General features: G+C 40.9%; 2 protein-coding genes across 4 annotated transcripts in view; one reads left to right on the top strand and one right to left on the bottom strand.

The window, feature by feature from the left end:
* The window catches only part of LOC110039933 (pre-mRNA-splicing factor ATP-dependent RNA helicase PRP16-like), a 20,425-nt gene extending 16,616 nt beyond the window's left edge, over positions 1 to 3,809 (bottom strand). Inside the window, exons 1-5 of the mRNA XM_020745119.2 lie at positions 2,905 to 3,809; positions 2,084 to 2,201; positions 1,505 to 1,617; positions 140 to 210; position 1 (exon numbers count right to left, since the gene is read on the bottom strand). The exon at position 1 is cut by the window's left edge and continues 155 nt beyond it. Of these exons, the coding sequence (XP_020600778.2) occupies position 1; positions 140 to 210; positions 1,505 to 1,617; positions 2,084 to 2,201; positions 2,905 to 3,610 (1,009 nt within the window). The 5' untranslated portion in view covers positions 3,611 to 3,809. The remainder of the gene's footprint in view (positions 2 to 139; positions 211 to 1,504; positions 1,618 to 2,083; positions 2,202 to 2,904) is intronic.
* A 15-nt stretch (positions 3,810 to 3,824) lies between these two features.
* On the top strand, positions 3,825 to 21,056 carry LOC110040221 (uncharacterized). 3 transcript variants are annotated; one of them, XM_089298234.1, is made up of 9 exons: positions 3,825 to 4,223; positions 5,935 to 6,138; positions 7,374 to 7,640; positions 8,015 to 8,396; positions 8,920 to 9,626; positions 9,760 to 9,886; positions 15,102 to 15,203; positions 17,195 to 17,239; positions 21,039 to 21,056. In XM_089298234.1, exons 1-7 carry the CDS (start codon positions 3,920 to 3,922, stop codon positions 15,163 to 15,165), a joined length of 2,055 nt encoding a protein of 684 aa, XP_089154360.1. In that variant the 5' UTR covers positions 3,825 to 3,919; the 3' UTR covers positions 15,166 to 15,203; positions 17,195 to 17,239; positions 21,039 to 21,056. The 3 variants fall into 3 exon arrangements, with proteins under 3 accessions (XP_089154360.1, XP_089154358.1, XP_089154359.1); XM_089298232.1 differs by lacking the exon at positions 21,039 to 21,056 and adding an exon at positions 19,375 to 19,452; XM_089298233.1 differs by lacking the exon at positions 21,039 to 21,056 and adding an exon at positions 19,369 to 19,410.
* Positions 21,057 to 22,331: the final 1,275 nt, after the last annotated feature.

Here is a 22,331-nt window from a genome sequence, read left to right as displayed (position 1 = left end):
TCTGTGACAAATAGAACAACACTCCTTAATAAGCATACCCCAATGGAGAAATCCAACCTTGAGCTCTACTGTTCATACATGTAATAACAAATTTTGCACAAGTTTATCAACTGTTAGAGCAATGAAAATTCCAGAATACCTTCTGCTCTTCCTCCCACTCTTCCTTGTCAACATCTGAGGGAAAACCCGATTCACTGTCATCCTTGGAACCTGTTAAAAGTAACACATGTTAGTTGAATGATGCTGTATATAACTATCAAAAACAAACTACATTGTTCAGCTGAGTTGTAAAAGAAAATAAAAGGACAACCCTGTTAATTATGAACAATATATATACATGACTCCATTACATTCTGCCAGAATTCTTTTTCCTCTGGGCAAGCTGTAACTATGATGTACAGTACTAGACCAAAAATCATTTGCCCTATGGTAACCCCACCCATTCCCCCCCTCCCCCCCCATTCCCCCCTGCCAAAAAAAATTTACTAGCATTATTACTTTGAGTTCATATAAACTAAAATCAATCATTTCATTTCTTAGAGTACTCATAAAATATTCCCCATAAAATTTTTTCTTCCCCATTGGGCAACTGAAGGACAGAATACACCAAGTCTGACTGCAAAATCCACTAACCCTGGGCTATGCACACTAATATAACAGTTTTCTCAGTTGGCAGGAGAGGGAGGTACACCGACAGTCCTGGCCTCATGGTTAGTGTGCTCGTCTCCAAATCGAGTGGCCCAGATTCAAGCCCTGGCCAGGGACATTGCATTGTATTCTTGGGTGAGACACTTTCCTTTCACAGTGCCTCTCTCCACCCAGGTGTGTAAATGGGTAGCGGCAAACTTAATGCTGGGGGTAACCCTGCCATGGACTAGCATCCCATCCAAGTGGGAGTAAAAATACTCCTAGATGCTTCATACTACAGAAACGGGGATAAGCTCCAGCCTAATATGCCACTTGGTTCTCATGCAGACGTTATTTTACATGAGTTGTTTTAATTAGCATGTGATGACTAAAATGTAAATGAAGCAACCCAGAATGAAGCATGTTGTGAGCGTGCTGTCACCTTTATCCCTGTTTTCCAGTGGAGGGTCACATTTAATATTAATATCTTACTACGATTATCAGTTGAGTATAAGGCAGGACAAATGTTTGGTGACCAGGTTTTAATGTTCAACTTGTGTTGTTGTCATGGGCAACTGGCTCCATTTCCAGTGGAGCCTTGTCAGCTTTTGATGTCATTAAGACAGCAAAGCGCACAAAATTGCAGGCGATGATATTGTTACCAAGGGAAACAAGGAAAGTTGCCCAAGGCAACATCGCAATTTTAAGCCCAAAAACTTTGTCACCAAAGCTCAGTCACACCTTACTCAACTGATAATCATGGTAATGTACATGTACATGAACAAAGCTTCATACATGTATATGGCACATGCACACGTGTACACAATATATATTTACTACCATGCACTGGAAGAGGTTATTATAATCATGATCTCACGTTTTCCTTTAGAGAATCTTGGTGTGGCTCCTGTGCTTCGGCGATCATCTTCCCAGACATTGTATTTATGTGTTGGAGTAAAACGAGGAGTGTCATCAACTCGGCGATGGGATCTGATGAACATAGTGCTTGCTCAACTATTGTATAAATTGTAACTGTATATTAAATATTTGGGTAGAAATTGCTAAGTGCTAGATCTATCTTTAATGGTTCCCATTTTCGTCATCTTTACACCCCGTTATGGTGCAAATGTGCTCTTGAAGTTTAGAAAAGGCCCGGTTTCATGCTCTTTAAACTTCCTGTATGCTTCATACATGCAGCTTAATAATGCACGACAAACGATGAAACAAGAGTTAATGATTAATCAGCATTAGTGCATACATAATCATTATACTGTAGCATCAGTGTTTTACGTGGTTCGGCTTGGCATTGCTCCCAGCAGTGTGTGGGAATTACATGTATTATTGTTACCGAGAGTAACTATTGTTACCGACTTTAATAATGAATTTAAAGTGCTTTGTGAATTTCATCTATTTGTACTTGAATTTTAATGATTTATATGTTTATATAAATATTTACCTTCGTTCACTTCTCATGTCTTCACTAATTGATCTGCTAGGAGATGGCATTTCCCATTTAGATCTGCTTGGTGTTGAATCTTCATCATCCCAACTACTCCGTGAAGGAGTTCTAATATCTGAGACAAAAATGTCATTTATAAATAAGTGTGTGTACATGTATGTCACATACATAAATCCTGTAAATTTAATGTTGGCAGGGGAGAAGAGGAGAGAAGGGCATGGGCTGACCCAGGTAACATTGGGTATAGACATGTAGCAGTTGTCTTTAATGACCTTTGATATTCATGTCAGCTTCTTGTGAGTAAACAAACATCTATATTCCATACTAAACTTCAGTGATTCTCAAGAGGAATGAGACCTGTCTTGAGAGAAAAAAGATGTGTCTCACGAGAAACAAGACAAGAGGTGGTAACTTAAATTTGAATGGTACTGTACTTTGCTTTAACTTTAACTTTTGGCAAAGCATTTGCAGCATGAGTAAACAGATACCTCTCTTTACACACCCCATTCCTTTCTCCACTGAAAACATAGCTGCCCAACCCCTAAAATTTCCCCCTCAAGACCTTAACCCATTTAATATTGGCAAAAATACTTAAGGCCCAATGAGCCAAAAGCATTTTGGGCCCCCACTTTATTTTAATTAAGGCCCAAGAGGCTGGAAAACAATTTCAGGGCCTCCACGATATAAAGAAATCTGGAACTGTCACTGATATTTGTCACTCCAATTTGCAGGGGGAAACTGAGCAAGAACAGACTGATGTTTGTTTACAAGGCCAGAGTTGTTGCAATGTTTGGAATATCAGCATACTGGTCAATTACCTTTTGACTTGTGCCTTGGTGTGTAACCCTCGTCTCTCACTGATCTACTACTTCTGTATGGTGTCTCTTCCCATTCACTTCGGCTTGTTCGTGGTTCCTTAAAATAATTACCCTTGTCATCTTTATCATACATGTAGTCTCGAGATCTACGACTACTTCGCTCTCCTTTGTCATACCTCTTTTTGTCAAGGTCATCATATCTGTCCCTTCTATCTCTATACCCCTCTCTATCACTTCTCGATCCCTTCTCGTCTTTGTCTTTTGTCCTAGACTGAGCATACACGCCACCCCTTCTGGTTTCTCGATCCCGCTCAAGTCTCAGAAGTTGCTTTTCTCTTATTTCTTCATTAACACCTCCAGTATGCGAAGGAGTTTCCACTAATCCAGTCCTGTAATGACGTGATTTCGATTTACTCCCCGAACTTAGTCTCGCCTCTCCTTGAAGTTCCATATCTCTACGGTCTGCTTCCCAATTTGCTTCACGATTTGAGGAAAGAGCTTTCACCTTTTTCGTTCCCTCGTCATCTTCCTCAAGCTTTCGCTTCCTTTTCTCTTCCGCGAGTTTCTTCAGTCCTAACACGCTTTCCTTGGGGGATGAAGTCGTTTTCTTGTTGCTTCCTTTTAGTATCAAACCTCCAACAACAGAGTGAACATGTGAACCTTCAAGCCTGTCTGAGGAAGAATCGTCAAATCCGATGTCTGCCATGACGATGGAAATGCAAGCAACTTTATCGAACAGTTATCAGGTTCTTCTAAAGCATGAAAATACCAAATAATGTGATAATCTAGCCTCAATAGGGAAAGGGTTTGATACAAAGCTACAACGTCAAATTTTGCCATCCATCCGCCATTTTACTTGTCCGCTCATTTCCAGATCTCTTGCCGATATTTTGTGACAAAAGAGCTGGGAACAGCAGACAAAGATTCCGTGACAAGGACGTAACAAGCGGAAAGACTTCCCCGTACTCTACAAAATGTGCAGATAAATATGTAGCTTACTATTTCCTTTCACGAAATGGCGTCTGCGCAGGACGAAGGTTGCTTGAGTCATTACAGAAAATTGCTGATCGAATTATCATTAGATCTTTCCAGCAAAGAGTTAGAGATGCTAACATATGCTGCCGTAGATTTCATTCCTCGCGGACGAATCGAAAACATTCGTACAGGATTACAGTTCTTTGACGTTCTCGAACAAGACATCAGAATTGGTCCGCGAAATATGTCCCTTCTACAGGATATGTTTCAAACGATTGGTAGAGTAGATCTGGCACGAAGAATACAGTCTTATTTAACAGGATCGGTCAAAGTTGAGAGTGATGGTAAGAATATTTGCGACATTTGAATGTTATCGGACAAATTTGAACACTTCGATAGATTACGGGGATGGTAAAGCGTAGTTTGAATTGGAGGGGCTTACAAGCGAGCGCCAGAGGCGCTAACTTGTAGGGGGTCTGTAGTATTAACTATATTTTTTGACAGTGAACTCTTAACACTGAAGTTAGTTAATATATTATTTACACCATGTGAAAATAAATCAAACATTCTACTGATAAATTTTGTATTCTCGTCCCCAGAGCCCACGATCCTTCTGGCCTGCAGGGATCGAGAGTTCTCGATCCCTGCCGCAGGCCAGAAGGATCGTGGGCTCTAGGGACGAAAATGATTTAAATGGCGTTCAATTTAATAACCAATCGTAGCAATTTTATTTCCCAGTCGAAAAATATGAGATTTTACTGTCACGCCAGTAAAATATAGTTAAGGGAGTGTGACGTACGTTCTCCGTTCATGGCGGCATCGCTAGCTACAGCAGTTGTGTTCCAAAGGTCAGCAAACTGTAAGCTTCATCGTAGCGAGACCTAAAACATTGTAGCTTTGTTACCTTCAGAGCGTTGGAACGAACCATAGCATTGGTGCAAAGCATTAACGCACTATTCTGACTATCGATACTCTTGTCTGATCGTCTGATCCAGCACGTGCTGCTCATTCAGCTCGTAGTACTGGGGAGATAAGTGAGGTTGTTTGTCACGTTATCGTCGGAAGTTGCCAGTTCAGGGAAACTGGAGTTGAAGTGCGGTACAATGACATTAAGTTCGTAATTAGTCTTCTTTCAATTAAATTATCAGATTAAAGAGATACCGTGACTACTGATGGGGGTGGTGATAATACAGACAACCATCCTGCTATTCCAGAAAACAGGGACACAAGCCAAGGAATAATTCAAATCAATTTGATCAGTTAATTTATTTATTCATTATCTGATTCATCGCATAGGAAACTGAACATAAAGAAGTCTTGTTTTAGCTCATGACAATTTTTTCCAGTGAAAAGATTTGTCAAAAATTTGTGAGTCAGTTATAGAGTCTGACTGTCATGTAGGTAAAGTCGTTTTTTGAGAGGAAATGTGTGACACAGCCTTTAAGGCGGGGGCACGGTACACATGAATTTAAGTGAAATTTTAGTAAGTTTAAAGAGGGATTAAAAGGATAAAAAGGGGTTTGGAACACCACCAGACAGTTGATTGCCCCCAAAAGGGCACTCCAGGTTGGTGGGCAACTGTTTGGTGTACGTTTACCAATTTCTAACTTCAAATTCTAATTTTAAAACAACATCAAATTTTCAAAATTTCCTATTTCCATAAATTTTACTAATCCTTTGAGAAAAACTATTTACCCCCAAATATACCCAAAAATCACCAAAAAATTTACAAAACAGCCCAAAACGTAGCTATGTGAAATGAGCGGAGAGATTTTTCACTGCTTGAAATGTGAACGAGATATTTGCATTCAAACCATAATACCCAGCAAAAATATGGCCTTCATGTTAACCCCCACCTTAATATATGTACAGGATGTTTACAAAAAAGTTTTAAAGTTGATCTGTTCAAAACAGAATGGCACCCTGTGCTACATGGAGACATCAGTTACCATGGTTACTGTTACAATGTGAAAGTGAGAGTCACATGATAAGTCAAGGCTGGAATTCAGTTGAAACACAAATTTTACCTTCATTATACATTTATGTATTCCCCAGCGGAACCTGTTCAAGTAGCTAAAAGTGCAGCGTTGACATCTTCTGTCCAACTAGTTCGTCAGCCATTGTCGCGCAGTGCTGCAGATTCTGATAGTACTCCTGCGATCTACAGTGCCCGCGGTGGAGAGGAGCGAACTCCACAACTTGGTCAGTGTCTAGCTGTAATGCGCAATGATATTTCATCATCTGCTGGAAATAATCAAGGTATCCGAGATCGATCACGCCAGATGTAAATTTGAAGTCTGCGTAGCAAGCGTTTCTCTACAAATTAATTAGAGTTTCCGCATTTTGGACACGTAAATATTTTGGCGTAATTTTTTTGCTCTTAAAAGCTGAAAAGTTTGCTACGCAGACTAGGTAATTCAGTTTTTTAAAAACGATACAATACAATACTTCCGAGTGGGTGACAACTGGAACATTGAACCTTGGGTCAGCACCCCGTCCTGATTCAACCTGGGTGCGTTTCAATTTCTCTCAGTTTCGACAGTACACTCACAAGATACTCCGCTGTTTTCCCGGCTAAATAAATATCCTCAGGAACGTCCACGCATATACCGGTTGTGGCTCTTCCTTTTAGGACCACAGGTCTGATAAACTCCATTCTCTCTTTGCTATATCTCTTTCCTTGCACCTTTAGAAAGTTTAAAAACTGGCTATAAAGGGGATAATTTTCTGCTGGTGAAGTCGTCTCCTTAACGACACATGAATGCCAGTTAATTCCGGCCAGAGGTCTACTAAGTGCAGTTAGTTGGGGAAGAAATTCACTCGCTCGGTCTGTCGGTCGGTCGGTCGGTCGGTCGTTCAGTCAGCCAGTCAGTCTGGCAGTCAGTCAGTCAGTCAGTCAGTCAGTCGGTCGGTCGGTCGGTCAGTCAGTCAGTCCGGCAGTCAGTGAGTCGGCGAGTCAGTGAGTCAGTGAGTCAGTAAGTCAGTGAGTCAGTGAGTCAGTCAGTGAGTCAGTGAGTCAGTGAGTGAGTGAGTGAGTGAGTGAGTGAGTGAGTGAGTGAGTCAGTCAGTCAGTCAGTCAGTGGGTCGTAAACTGTTTTTAATATAAAACTCTGTTTAAGGTCTTCAGGAGTAGTAATCGAATGTTTTTAGTTTGAGAGCGACCAGTGGATGTTATCGAAAATGAAACGCGTCATTTTCCCTTGAATGAGTGCTGAATTAATAAAAATCTTAGTTGAAGACTCTAGCCAGTTAAATCATGAGTTTCCAGAACCACCTTTTTCTCGTGCCAATTAGACCCCGCTGGCTAAGAGGAACAGGCGGCTCTCGGGACAAGAATGAGTCGGAGCATGGTAAGGGTTAACAGTGCTCTGCAAGGTCGCTCGCTCTGTAACTGATGGTGATGTATTGAAAGGGCGTGGCTTTGCATCTGAATTCAATATTTCTGTCCACCAAAAAGACAACTGAGCTAACTTTCCTTCAACTCTGGATTTTAGGTCCCTCGTCAGGATTAATGAACCCAGCCCCTGCACCTTCACACGCGGCGGGACAGCACCGTGGGGCTCAGGCCCTCTCATCCGGCCGGGTCCAACATGATCCTTCTGTCGGTCCAGTGCCCGTGCGATACGTCAACTTTTTGGCTTGCGGGGGCTACACCGTGGAAATAATAGGCGGGAAACATTTCAAGACCCCTGAAGGAGAGTTTGTGGAATTGAAGAGCGGAACGCAATACAAGATACATGTTAAAAACACTCATGCCTACGGTAAGAAGTGAATCCAGTAAGTCAATACTGCATCCATCTTTTCACAAAAATTGAATCAAAACCAGTGTGCGAGACACTCGTTTCACTAGAAAGTGTAAAATAAAAGAATGTTTCAAATGCGCACTATACAGCTTTGACTGATGACAAAGTTGTGAAGGAATATAAATCAGACTCAGTAGGTGTTTGCTTGTATGTCTTGCCCAAGAAAGATGATGAAAGATGTTTTCTTAAGCTTAACAGCTTAAAGATGTCCGCTTAGCGAAGTTATTTGAAAGAAGGGGTGGGAGGAATCCGTTATCGAGGGTTCGACTTTACCAAAATTTTCGGCTTACCGCTATTGTAGAACACGCATATGATTCCTTCTCCTCGTTTAGGTTGCCATTTGGATATATCCATTGATGGTTATGATGTAGGAGGGTGGACTGTTGATGGAGAGCAAGAGTTATCGATAGAGAGACCAGTTAAAGAGGCTAAGAAATTCACCTTCTATCGCGTTAAAACGGCGCCAAGAGAAGCAGGCATCGAGTCGGGCCGTTCCGAAAATGGTGTTGTGAAGTGCGTGTTCACACCAGAAGCGTTCCTGAATATACCAGTTGTTATTTCTTATTCGCCGCAGCCATTGGATATGAATATGCCTCCATTCGCGACAGTTGGTGACCTAAAACGTGAAGTACAAACCAAGTTGAATCAAGGACTCGACCCGGATCAAGTTCTTGTTCTAGACAACCAGGTGCTATCAAATTTCACGCGTCTAAGGTCAGTGAATGTGGTTGGACATTGACATTTGTAAAAACCTTTAAGCTATAAAACAGTCGTTCTTTTTCGCGTGCAAGAGAGTCTATGAATGCGTGCTGTGAGATCTGGGAGAAGCGCGAAAATTATCTCTCTTTCTTCTCTTTCGTACTCGCTGGACTCGCAAGTCCTGCGACTATCACTTCCCCGCATCACCACTTAGCACCTCACGTTCGAGAGGAGAAAGAAGGTGTTTTGGTTTCTAGACAGCCTACATTCTATAATGACATCTCGTGGTACGAATTTTAATGATTAATTAGTAATTGTACGATAGATCTGTAGCGCATTTGGCATCTGCACTGACGCCTCTTTTGGCCAAAGCTAAATGGACGGCTCTCACTAGCAAATAGTATGATCCTAGAGAGAGGACCAATGTTGGCCAAATGTAGAATGATCAACAAGGAAATTGAATATGAAACAGGGGTGCCGTAGTTTCAAATACAACCTCGCTGCTAAAACTGCCTTAAATTCTGTTTCTTTTGGACAGAAATTTGCTTGAACAAGCTTCGGGAAATCTGAGATTACTTGATGCGGAAATGCAGATTACAGTCAAGACATCCTCACGTAAAACCTTTTCTGTGAAGTTAAATCCGGGCAAGGCAAAGGTCCATGATCTAATGGAACAGATAGAAAGAGAGCTCGGTGTCCCCTCTGGGGACCAAAAGCTCTACCTTGGAAGTGCTCTCCTTTCAGATGCACCATGGAAAGGCCTTCCTCGAAAACTCATTTGCAATCCACAGCCGACTGTAGATGTTAAGGTCCCAGAGTATATTGACATCACAGTAGAAGATCAAAATGGCGATTCACATACCGTGAAGATAGATAAAGAAAAAAGCCTGACAGCGCTCATGGAAGAAATACCTTTATGTAGCTCCCTGCAAGAAAACGAAGAAGCCATATTCTTCTTCAATGGAAAGCCACTGCGTCCTTCCAAAGATGAAGGAACCTTAACAAGCCATGGTCTCTGCTCTGGATCAAAGCTGGAGTTGAAAGTGAATGTTGCCTTTCTTGAGATATTTGTCGACGTTTGGTTTTCGAACTACGCAATCGGTCTCAGATGCAGTCCTGAAGAAACATTCAAGGATTTGGTGAAAAAGGTTGAAATGGAGGGCAGAAACAGAAATCTGGAGAAAGTTACATTTGCAATGGACGGGAGAGTTTTTGATCCGGAAAAAGACAAAGGCCGTCTGCAAGGTAAACTGTTTATTAAGTGTTAGTAACAATAAAGTAACTTCAACGTTAGGTGACTGATAACTGTCAATCAAACTTATTTCGATTTTGAAAACTTGTTTGTTCTAACTTCACGTTTTGTTTTGTGATAAATTAGATTACGGAGTTAAGCATCGCTCTCAACTTCAGATGAGATTGGTCAGACCTACCCCCGAGGTTAATACTGGTGGTGATTCTAAAATTCCTCTTGAAGCCGACGTCTCAGAGCCTGTAAAGGAGTTTGGGTAAGTCAATCTATTTAAGGCTCTAGTTTATTTTGCTTCACGCCTCATTGACATATCAATACCAAACTCTCAGTATCTGGAGGGTGTCAATGGGGTATACGTATAGCCCTAGACAGTGAACGGGTGTCTGGAAAACCCGAGTAGCGAATAGCGAATAGTCGCAAATAGCGAATAGCGTATAACCCCGAATAGTGCGAATAGTCTCGAATAGTGCGAATAGTGGCGAACAGTCGCGAAAAGTGGCAAATAGTGACGAACAGTCGTCAATAGTCACCGCTTTAGATCTAATATCCAGCGTTAATTAATTATCCAAATAAGCAACAGAATTTCAGTGAATTTGTTACCTTTTCTTCTCCGGACTCAGGCTAGTAGGCTGTCCATCGCCGACATTAAGAAAACAGAAAACACAAGGATAACCTAATAAAGACGTATTTACCCTTTTGCAGCGGTTAAAACAGAAGAAACTACGTTTAGAAACACCTTTTGTACTGATAAGCGTCTGTGCTTTTTAGCGGGAAAATCCCATCCTAAGTTGCTTCGAGGTTGACTGCGAGATATTGGGTACCCTATTTACTACTATTTTCCACTATTTGCCACTGTTTGCCACTATTCGCCACTATTCGCACTATTCGTACCATTCGCTATTCACTATTCGGAATTATTCGCTGTTCGCTATTCGCGACTATTCGCTATTCGCTATTCGCTACTCGGGTTTTCCAGACACCCAGAGTAAACAGCTGAGAATAAGCCATTTAGTCAGTAAACTGTTCGAAACAATGTTAGTCAGTAAACAGTAAAAACGGAGATTAGTCTGGCAGTTAATTTGTATGATTTTACGATTTTTATGAGTTTTGGATGACCTTCGTTTTCAAAATAAGTCATGATTGAAACAAAATTAGCTCATTTTAAATTATTGAAAGTGACGTGATTTGGAGGCGCGGTGGCCTCATGGTTAGTGTGCTCGACTCCGGATTTAGTGTGTTGTGTTCTTGAGCAAGACACTTCACTCTCACAGCGCCTCTCTCCGCCCAGGTCTACAAATGAGTACCGGCGACTTTAATGCTGGGGGTTCGAGTGCTAGGGTCCTGCGATGGACTAGCGTAGAAATACCCCTACTCGCTTCATGCTACAGAAATCGGGATAAGCTCCGGCCTGATGGGCCACGTAGCTCATATGCAGACTTTACCTTTCCTACCTATTACGCAGTTAGTGTTACGCTGTGGACTCCTATACGCGTCTTTTAAACCGTTATGATATCATTAATGTTTAGCAAAACGGCACACTGAACACTAAAAGTAAGCTTAATTTCTGTGATAATTTGTTCGTGTAGTCGGCCTCGCTTGGCAAAACAATTTCGGCTCAAAGCAATTTACTCCAAGCTCCCTAGCTTTCTCATTTACACTCTATACGTGGCGTTTGGAATTATTGAAGCTGCATGCCTAAGTCACCCCGGAAATAAAGTCTTGAGCGAAATTGTTCGTGAGCTTCGCAGTGGAGCCCCGCAAATTAACGGTCACTAACGGGCCATGAAAATTTGGCCGTATTAACGGAGTGGCCGCCTGATTAACGGCAAGGTTGGTCTTAATTGAGTGACGTCTTAATTGATATACATGCATCACAATTACACTTCTAAACGACTGTTCTTTAATAAACATCCGGAACGCAGATATAGTTTATTTAAAAATTGAATCTTCAATTATTACGTACAATATTAACCATGGAAGGATGAACAAAACTGGTTTGAGTGGCCGTTTAAACGGAGTAAAATTATAAAGGATTATCCAGGTTTGAATTTCAGAATGTGACCTTTGGCCGTAGTAACGAGGCAGCCGCATTAACAGGGTTTTCTTATAAGAAAACTTATAGGTGTTTCGCCGGGACAAAAAAAGTGGCCGTAATAACAAGGTGACCGTATTAACGAGATGACCGTAAGCAGAGGTTTTACAGTAAAGCGCTTTGCAAAGAAGCGAAGAGAGAAGCCTGGAACTGGTAACTAAAACCGCAGCCAGACCACAGGCTCGGAGCATGTTACAAAATGAGAACCAATCAGGATCAAACTCCAATAGGATACACACCAGACGAAATATGACGGAATAAAGAGCTTTAGACGAGGTCAAAGTAAACTAGAATTTACATTTGTACCCTAAAAATGTTGTCATTTGTCGTGAAAAGTCAGTAACCTTTGGCCGAACCGCATACGCTAAAAAGTCGATCATCTTTTCTATGTTAGTCAGTTCATATTTTGTGGTTTATACGGTTACGATAGGAAAAAACCATCATTATACGCTAATCAGTTAATCCCATTGACACCCTCTATCTGGGGCGGATACAGGGATTTATAGAAGAGGTTTCGAGATACGGACGTTCGAAAGCGGTCCCCTGTAGGGGGTGCGGGTCATCCTCCCCCCCCCCCGGCATTCTGAGGACAAGTCAGCATGTTATATTTCTCATTTTTTTTTTAAATTTAGGTGGTTCGACCGAACCCCCCCCCGAACCCCCACCTAGATCCGCCTGAGCAGTATGGGCTTTTAAGGTTAAACTTCTCAAATACCGACACCGTTGGCACAAAGGGTGTGTTTTAATTTAATCAAGGTACCTTTCTCGTGTACAAAATTTGAATTGTTATTGACCGGAAAATAACAATCCAGGATACTGAGAAGTCCGAAAAAGCTCTTTAAAGTGTCAAATAGTTCGTTTCGGGCTGAGCCCTTCTTCAGTATGTGGAATATCTTCAGCATACCGAGGAAGGGCTAAGCCTTAAACGTCTAAAGTAAACGAACTATTTGACACTTTAACTTTTCAGCCTTAGACCATTCGTGTTAGAGTCAAGCATCCTATGAGTTTTTCTTTGCTCATTTCTACTTAGGAGTCTTATCTCTGAAGAAGGTCAAGACAGCAAACTTGAAAACATCGGCCAATTTTTTGACTGAAAACATGTCTGCTATGTCGTAGTCATGATAATTACTGCAACCAGGAGCCATAATCGGGGACGGAGACCGTAAGCGCGCGCCATTTCTAGTATTGGGGCTGTCCCCGTGATATGGGACAATTTTTCTATTTTTAGAACAAATTGCGCCATCCCGTGCGGCACACGCGCGTACATGCTGCGAGGATTTTTGCGGATGTAGCGCGGGGAAATGGCGTCCGAAATTCTCCAAATGTTTGATGCTTTTGGCCCACAACTCAATACTTTCATGTCTGTTGAAATTTTGCTTCAGTGTTTTCGTCGTGAGCTGCTCCAATTTGAGTGAAGTAAGACAGTGTCAAACTTAGCTATGTGCCGCTTTATATCACTAACCAAGTTGTGTTCCTCAGCTTCTTTTACAAGGGCTCCACATAACTCCACTCTAAGTTTCACATATGTTGAAGATTGACAGCTTTTCCAAAACACAGCAAAAAACTAGTTGAATATATTTGGATACAGCAGCGTTTCAGGACTTCAAAGTTTCCCTCCTCTTGCCACACGCTTGCGAAGATTTCGCCAGGGTCTATCTCGACCGAAGAGTAAAAAAATAAATAAATAAATAAATGCAAGTCTGAATTTCGCCTGAATTGTAAGCAACGCTTGATGTTTTATCAAGGCCCCATAAGTGACAATAAATTTCATCTCTGTAGATGCTGCTCCGTTTTGTTTGTGTAAAAATCCAATAAATTGTCTGTTGTCCATGAATAAGAGCGACCGCTGATGCGTGTTTTGTACAGTCAGTAAGACATGACAAATTGGACTTCCGCACTTTCGTTTGAAAACGTGCATCGAACTCATATAATATCTCTAGTTTTTAAATATGTTTAAGGTTGATAAATGTTTGAGAACATATTAAAAGCTTAGCTGAAAATATGTATACAGCAGAAATACAGCAAAGTTACGATGACGCTTTCTTTATCAACTCACATAACGATTTCGATTTTGTTGGTTGGGTTATCAAAACTCCTTGTCTATTTTATTTTCGCAGTGTAAAATTTCACTATGTTAAAGAAACACACCTGATATTAGCAGCCTTTTGGCGTTGCTGAAAATTGTTGCAGCATCTCAGCACAAAACACAACGAAACAAATTTTTGTCAAGATTTGTTGACAATTGAAAACACCTACCTGGGACTTGAAAGTGCATGCGCTGCACCATGCAAATGAGCTACTTGTTCGCCTCAGACTTGCCTTTAAAAAACTTTTGCAAACTCGCCAAACAAACAGAAACAATAAGATTAAGCATTGTTTGGGAAACTCACAAATTAATTCGATACCAGAGTAAAAAGTTTTCTTACATAACTTTTCTTCACAGAAAAAACGCAAAATCTTACTCGTGCAACTAGCGCGAGCACATATTATTCATTCACAGTTCGAAATTGAAGTCTTGTTTTCGACCCTGAAAAACTCACCTTTTCCATTATCTCAAAGCATAAAACTAAATATAGGAGCCCTGGTTCTTATTCCCTGTTTTATTCCCTGCCATCGCTGTGCGGAAAAATCTGCAAGAGAATATCGCCACTCACCATCTGATCAGGCAACGTGACAACATCCACGCGAGAGCCCCCGACATGTGCGTGGATCCGCGCGGATATATGACGTCAGGATGGCACAATTTGTTCTAAAAATAGACAAATTGTCCCATATCATAGGTGCGCGCGGATCCCAAGACTTACGGTCTCCGTCCCCGATTATGGCTCCTGCTGCAACATTACCACGAGTCTTTTTGCTTTTTCACGGTATACACACTTTAAGCGAGTGTGTATACCAAGAAAATACAAGTGACAAGTGGGATATTCCATCATGGTATATCACGACAGAACGTTGCATAACTATAATGTTATACCATCCCATAGAGAATACAGTGACCTACACAACCAATGCGACATACGCGCAGCGCATGATGGGAAGGTTGGAGGTAATATCGTCGGATATACAACGGCTTTCCTGTATTCTGATTGGCTGTATTTTCTATGGCATGGTATAAAAGATAATATTCGCTAACTTAAATGTTCTCTTACGATTTGCACATAGTGATCAATTAGAAAAGGTACTTGAACTGTAAGAAATGGCAGAGTCTCTTGCTCAATGTTCTGACCATTTTATCCAAGAGGTCTGCTCTGTGAAAGGAACAAAAGGTATAATTACGTTAGCAAAAGCCAGATTTTATTTTGCCTTTTTCAAACAATGAATGAATTCTAAATATTCATTTAAGTTGATTATAGAGAACTTTGTCTCCTCTACCTGACAGAGAAAAAATCATTTCTGAGTGCTATAAAGAGAAAGTTCAGGCCTGGCCATGCTGGCAAGCATGAGAAGATAATTTATCAAAGCGGGGAAATGATTGCTCATGGTAAGTGGGAACCTCTAAATATTTTGTAAGTATGCTGTGATCGTGGAACTGTCATTAGAACTGGAATTGAATTCTTGGACACTTATGAACAGAGAGGCTTGCTTTTGGATTTAACGTTAACTGCATCCACAAGTTGACAGAACCTTCAGATTTAGAGGTACTATTAGGGGTTTTCCGGATAGGGAACCTTTAGGTAAGACATTACCTGGATACAGTATATTTGATGGGAGAAAAATTCAAAGTATATCGAATAGTTAGAACAGATATCCTGGGATATCGAGTATAGAAAAGTCGTAAATATTGAAAGTTTAGACCAAAAATAAACGGGATATGGGACACTCAGACACCCCTTCCTAATGGGGCCTTAATTTCAGAAGCAAACGATATGAGAGCGGTAGCGGGTAGTAAAGTTGCTTGAGACGGTTGAGACGGTACGAAATATTTTTTTTAGTCAGCTTCGTTTTCAAAGAAAGAAAAAGATAATCAGACTTTATTTGCAGCAGCCGCTTCTATAGGCTCCAAATATTTAATTAGTTGTACTTGGTTTTTCATTTTTATAAGCTTACAGCCACAGTGTTTCCTAAAACTGCACACTTGGGTCCTTTTATTTTTTCAGTGGGTTCCCATATACCAATGCTCGCAGCACAATCAGCTTTCCTCGGTGTCATGTCATTGGTGAAATCAAATCAATGACACGTTAACAGTCCTTTTCACGGATAGGTTTGCCATTTGCATTACAATACAATCCAACGTGGATACGAGGCGATTTCGGACTGAAACTACCAAATAGCCCGAAATTGCCTCACATATATGCTAGATTGTATCGTAATACAAAGAAAAAAATTAACCGTGAAAAGGGCTATTGTGGCTGGTCGGACATTGCAGGTGTGGTTACAGAGTAGGTCATTCATCTACTTGTGACGCTTATCACATGGCGTGACGCGTGACGCTCGGTTTCACGTAATGACACCATGGGATGTAAGATATCAAACGCGAGAGACAGTGTTTCATCGGAATATCCAAACACCGAGAAGAGAGTTGAAAATACGACGCGCAGCGGAGTATTTTTGACGAAATTCGAGCTGTTTAGATAGCCGATGAAACCCTGTTTCGAGTGTTTGATATATCTTCTCAATGGAAACAAATACTAACGAGAAAAGGGAGAAGTAAAATCGTCAAAATCTATGCTAATTAGACCGGATATCCAAACCTCCTTCGCGGTTGTGATTTTCTTTTCTTTTTATCCCTGTAAAATGGCCCAAGAAAATGGTTTGCTACATTTCCTTGTCAGTGATTTTGTGTCTGCAGCATGTCACTTGGTGTGTCAGCGCCAAGGCCCTTCACCATCCCTCCCCCAAGAGGCCCTTGTGCTTGTTCTTGCGCTTAATAGTATGCTTGCGTCGTGCGAGCGAACCAGGTGTTCCATGAAATGGGAAACAAATGATAACTAGTATACATTTTTTCCCGTCGAATCTCGGGCGATTTTAAAGCGGGGAGAAGAATTTAGCGCCATAAAAATGTATTACAATTTAATTACGATTCCGTACGAAGCTTTATTCCGCGCGAAAACGCAGTTACTCAATAATAATTCATCAAGTTTAAACAAAAGAAATCATAACCGTAACGGTTTTTGGATATCTTATCTTAATGAGGAAATATTTTACGATTTTATTTTCCATTTTTTCCTAAGTTTTAGCTTCGATTGAGAAGAGACATCAAGCATTCATGACTGTTTCTATCACATCACCAAACATTTCGAAGTTCGTCAAAAATGTTCCGTTGCACGTCTTTTTTTTTTTCACTCTTTTCTCGGTGTTTGGAAATGTGGTAAGACACTCTCTCTCATGTTTGATAAATAACTTCAGACCAACCATCACAGAGTCGATAGGTTGTGGTAGATTGAAATTAAAAAGAATCGGAAATAATTATTATTTAGCATTTACCGTCTCTTGGAAGGTGACGTTACCATAGTGTCATTTTTGTATTTTTAGGGCCCCCTCCTCCACCTCCTCCTCCAAGTGAAACTGCTCCTGTTGGTAAGAGATATTCCTTTCCTAATGCCATTTTTACTTTTTTTCCATGGTAATAATGCAAGCACGAGGCTTATAATATTTCTGGGAAAATGGAAGCTTGTGTTCAACAGCAATGTTTTACTGTTGGCTGGGATGTGATGATCAACAGTGCTAGCGATCTCTGTATCTTACTCAGATTGTATTATTTTTATGTTCAGTGCTTAACTGAACTCCTCCAGTTCTAATTGGGGCCCTTTAACACCTTTTGATGTATTTTTGATCTCAACTTATTTTAAAATGCGCGGAAATCCGCTTGGACTGTCCACGAGAACAAAATCCGCGCTGAAGGATTGGCTTTTTCTAGACAATTTATTTTAGATAACCAAGAGTTACCTAAAAATAACTTGAGAGCGTTTTCCTTGGGGACAAGGCCTATATCAAATACTTATTAACCGAGAGTGAGGTCTTTACGGAAAAATTTCAGACCGAGACCCTGCGGTATTGACCGAGGGATAGCGAGGTCAATACGGCAAAGCCGAGGTTTGAGATTTTCCCGTAAAGACCGAACGTTCGTAAGTTGTTTATTATGCGGCTTTCTGCTTTGTTTTTGCGAGCACGTAATCGGCCCGTGGGCATTGCGGGAGAATAATGCCCTACAATTAGCCAATCAGAGCGTTAAATCGCCCACACACCCATCCTTTCTCGTACGTCGTAATTTTATAATTACCGGAATTTCAATAACGAGTTCGCTGAACACAAATGTGACTGGAATTTTGCGCCACTAATCTGTCCACTACGAAACGAAATTTCGACAAGAATGGAACAAAATCAGTTAACATGCTTCTAATAGTTTTTTTGGAAAACCTCTCTTCTCTTAGAATTGTCCTCCAAAGAAAAAAACAATTGTGACCCTTGAACAGTGAATTCTGGGATCCGTTTTTATAGAGGAAAGCAACAGAACAACAGAGTGTATTTAGTGTGGAGCTGAATTTTGTAGCTTGGCAAAAATTACCACGAACAACATAAATCATCAGATTATACCAAACTTGTTTCCATACCACAAAATATGATTTCAGAAGAGAAACCATTATCCAATCCAAAACCAAAAAACTGTATATATGGAGACGCCACAGTAGAGGTCGGTGACCATGAGGAAATGAGGTCGACTTGTTTCATATGATACGAGTGTGACAATTTTCCTGAAGAATGTGATTGGAATTAATAACGAAAACAATTTGCTTGGACAGCCCTGTGACGGTAGCTCGAGATAAGCTAGATTTCTGTTGTGACAAGGACAATCTTGTGCCTCGAATCTTGCTCATTACTGTGCAAGCCTGACAAAGCGAGCGTCTCTCGAGAGTTCCGTTGCAGGATCGATTTTGATTGGTTTTAACACAATAGAGCTGTTGTCAATTAAGTGTCGTAAAACCAAACCAATGTTATTACTCTAGCCAGTTACAAAGGACAAAGACAATTCAATGAACCAATCAAAACTACACAAAAATACACGAAGCTGACGTGAAGCGCGGAAAAACACGTGCGCGCGAGTCACGATTGGTTTTGGTTTTACTTCTGATTGGACGAGAAAATGGCGCTAGTTTTCTAAGCCAGTCGTGTGATATGGTGAGGTAAAATCAATCACTTTTTGACACTCTAGTGAAAATTGTTCTAAAAATGCTGGTATTTTGGCACTTCAAACCAGACCTAGGGACCGCTGGTCAAAGGGAAGAAGGACTCTGGGTATGAGAGTGTGAATAAGAGAGAAAATAACCTACACAATAGAACATGCGCACCAGGTAGTATCAACACAATCTCGTTCCTAGTGCCTGTGTTACCCTGTACCTCCCGCCCCCCCCCCCCCCCCCCCCCTAAGGAATGGAGAGTGTATATTTTTTGAAGAGCCGTGGGAACGGTCATCTTTTGGTCTTGAAAAGCACCTAAGTTGCACCAGTGATAACATTTGGTCTTGCTTGGGAAGTTTTGTTCTTCACGGATCAATGCCTTGACATATTTCCGCTCGTGTTTCTTTATGAAGGCGATTTAAGTGCTCAGTAACTTTATTACAATCAAACTGTGGCTTTATTTCCTTACCTCGTTTAAAGTGATCACAGAGTATTAATGTAATAACGTTGATTTTTTTTTCATTTCGGTAGCGCAAGGACCTGCAGGTATTATGGTCAGGCATCAACAATGTGGCGACCTCGATGAGGATGGTCACGAAGATGAATCTTCCCAAGGTGAATTTTACGATGTTTTCCTGTTCGTGATGAAAGCCGATCGTCAGCGTGAAGTGATTTTGTGATAATTTCTATTAAAAGTTATTTACATCTTCAAACTATTTTTGATCTGGAATGGATTCTCACGGTGCTCTGGCTTGGAAGAGGTGATCGTTGAATAGAGGTCTGATCGGAGGCCGGAGGCTATCCAGATAGCACGAGATATTACGATGCATTATCGTAGTTTCACACCCATGCATAAATGGATCAATGAAACGTTTGTTTGTACTGTATTCTTAAATCCAGAATCGTAACATGTCAGCACTACCAAGAGAGAATGAAGGCTAGGAGACTTAAATTTCCCATATATGTCTCATTCCTGCTGAAGTAATCCCTGTCAAGTTAGTTTTAGATTACTCCCGATTTCCGAAATTTCAAGAGGGTTTAGAAATAGCCAATCCTGTGATTTTGTTCCACCACGCGGACAGTCTAAGCCGCGGCTTTACGTGCGTTTTCATCCTCCACGAAAACATCCAGCTAAACGCACTTGGTAACATTGTCCGCGGGGAACTAGGCACCCCTCTCTAAAATAACTCAAGTTCAGGGATCCATCAAAAATTTGTTACCGGGCCCTAATTGTTTTTCCGTGGAGGATAAATGTCACTGAAGACGTTTTCCGAACAAACCATTTGAAACACTCTACCCACGTGACTTCGCACAAAATTTAATTAGATACTAGAACACTCCAATGGTCAGTCCTATGTGATGTTTCAAACACGAAAGACCGTTTTTTACCACATATCGAGCAGGGATCGAATTGAAAATAAGATCAGTTATTTTTGGATCACTTCCGGATTCAGAAATCCCCCGAGGTCCTAGAAGTAGCCAGTCCTGTGACTCGAATTTTACTCACGTAGACAGCCAAACCGACCTAACGCACATTTTCATCCTCCACGAAAACATCCACGTAACTCGCGTGTTAACGTTATCCACTTGAGGACTAGATGCCAAGTCTGAAAATAACTTTAGAGGGATTATGTTGGGAATAAGGCCTAAATGAGGGATTAACTCCCTTAATTGCTTACCGCTCATACTGTGTTGATGCTAAACACTACTACTGTTTTACTAGCAAACTTATCAGACGTAGCACATCATATTACAGATAAATATGATTGATAACAGACTTGTTAATGGACCTTGACAGATGTCTTTGATAGAAAACTTTTCCGAACATTATTGTAACAGTTCGTGTGAAAGAAGATGTTACTAATAGAAACTCTCGATAAAGCCAAGTGTTTTTTATTGGTAATGTTTACACAGGGTAAGAAATTTCCATGAGACATGATCAGTCACTTGGCTTTAAGTTCCTATTACGCACTGAGAAGACCTGTGAGATGCCCAAGATCAAAACAATTCGCTTTTTGTTCAAATCAAAATATTTTTTCCGCAGAAGTTCATTTGGTGATGTGTAGATTCAGGTACGAAAGTCAAACCAAAAGAAGAGAAAAGATTATGGTAACTTGAAGTAGAAAAAGCCAACATGTTGCATAATAAGTAAATGCTTGCTATTCATGCACTATATCCTCTTTTACTTTTAAAATTAACAGATGAATGGGAAGAATATGAGACGCACAGAATACTGGAATCAGCTGGTAAGTGGCTTAATTTTCGTTCTTTACTGGATCTCGTATAGTCGAGCTTGTTTAGCCAAAGCTGTAATCCAACTTCCTTTATTCCACAAAGTAGACAACGAGTAGTCCCTCTTTCGGTTAGTTCGCGCGGCCATTATTTTTTTTCTCGCGGTTTTCGTCCACGTCACGCACGACAGACCTAAGCGAAAGAGGGACCACTCGTAGACTATCTACTCTCTATTCACAAGGTTTAGCTAACGCGAACCATGATCGTAATAATTTTGCCCGGCATTCAACCCTTAATGTACATGTTAGAGTTGACTCTAGCTTCAGAGGCTTTGGACTTTTCGCTTTTCTGTTTCTGTAACTTCAATACTTCAATGTGCGGTTCGGAACCAGTGCATTTGAGTTAAAGACCTGATAAGACTTGTAAAAGAAAGGTAAATTATTGGATTTTTATAAATATATTTCCATATCTTATCTATTTTGTTTTCTTTCTTTCTTAGCATTATACGCGAATTTAGTGGTTTCCACTCAGATTCCTTCGCCTCTCTTGAGAATATAGTTGAAACCATGGCGTTCGGACGTCGGGGACCTCATATGAAGTAGTTGATAATGATCGTGGAAAATTTGAGAGGAATGCCCAGAATGTGTCGGCTGCAGAATCTCGTTTTGTGGGCGTGGCTCGAATTGTTTTCACTCCTACCTTAAGAAGTACCAAGTCCTCCTGGCAAATTGGTCCTATCATGTTTTTTTAGTTCCGACAAATACCCTAAAAGATAATGCTTTAACTCAAACGTTATAAATGGATACGTTCAAATAAGCCGTACCAATCTAAGAAGGTGATGATCAACCCCATCACTTTTGTCTGAAAGTCTGCTTGGTCGCTACACCCTGTATTCGTCCACCCGCCCTTTTTCCTAAGATGGAAAAGGTGTATGTAGAAGAGCTTAAACTCTCTGGCAATGCGAAAGGGCAGTGTTTCTATGGTACCACTGACAAACAAATTTTGTTCACAAGGGCAAGAAATTGGTCGTGTCACTGAACCCGATCCAGCCTGGAGAGCGGGAGGGACAACATTACAAGGCTACAGTACACAACAGTTCATGACTGCTGAACCAATCAAAGTGGATCCTTCAAGGAAGGTTGAACTGGTGCTCAGGCTTGTGGCAAGGTGATATTGAAATTACTCACGCGTATAAACATACTGTCTTGCCTCGTATCGACAATGTCAAATTTTCCTAGCTAAATATATGTCTGAACGGAGTT

The sequence above is a fragment of the Orbicella faveolata genome, unplaced genomic scaffold, assembly GCF_042242905.1.
Source record: "Orbicella faveolata isolate gen_17 unplaced genomic scaffold, um_ofav_v1 contig_3, whole genome shotgun sequence".
Taxonomy (NCBI): domain Eukaryota; kingdom Metazoa; phylum Cnidaria; class Anthozoa; order Scleractinia; family Merulinidae; genus Orbicella; species Orbicella faveolata.
This window is presented reverse-complemented; position numbering and strand designations above follow the sequence as displayed.

What these genes read in the sequence shown, in the direction of transcription:
- LOC110040221 (XM_089298234.1), top strand. Translation starts at nt 3,920, where the DNA reads ATGGCGTCTGCGCAGGACGAAGGTTGCTTGAGTCATTACAGAAAATTG. An exon ending in GGTCAAAGTTGAGAGTGATG is followed by an intron (nt 4,224 to 5,934) that starts GTAAGAATATTT and finishes TGTATTCCCCAG; the next exon opens with CGGAACCTGTTCAAGTAGCT. An exon ending in TCAAATTTCACGCGTCTAAG is followed by an intron (nt 8,397 to 8,919) that starts GTCAGTGAATGT and finishes TCTTTTGGACAG; the next exon opens with AAATTTGCTTGAACAAGCTT.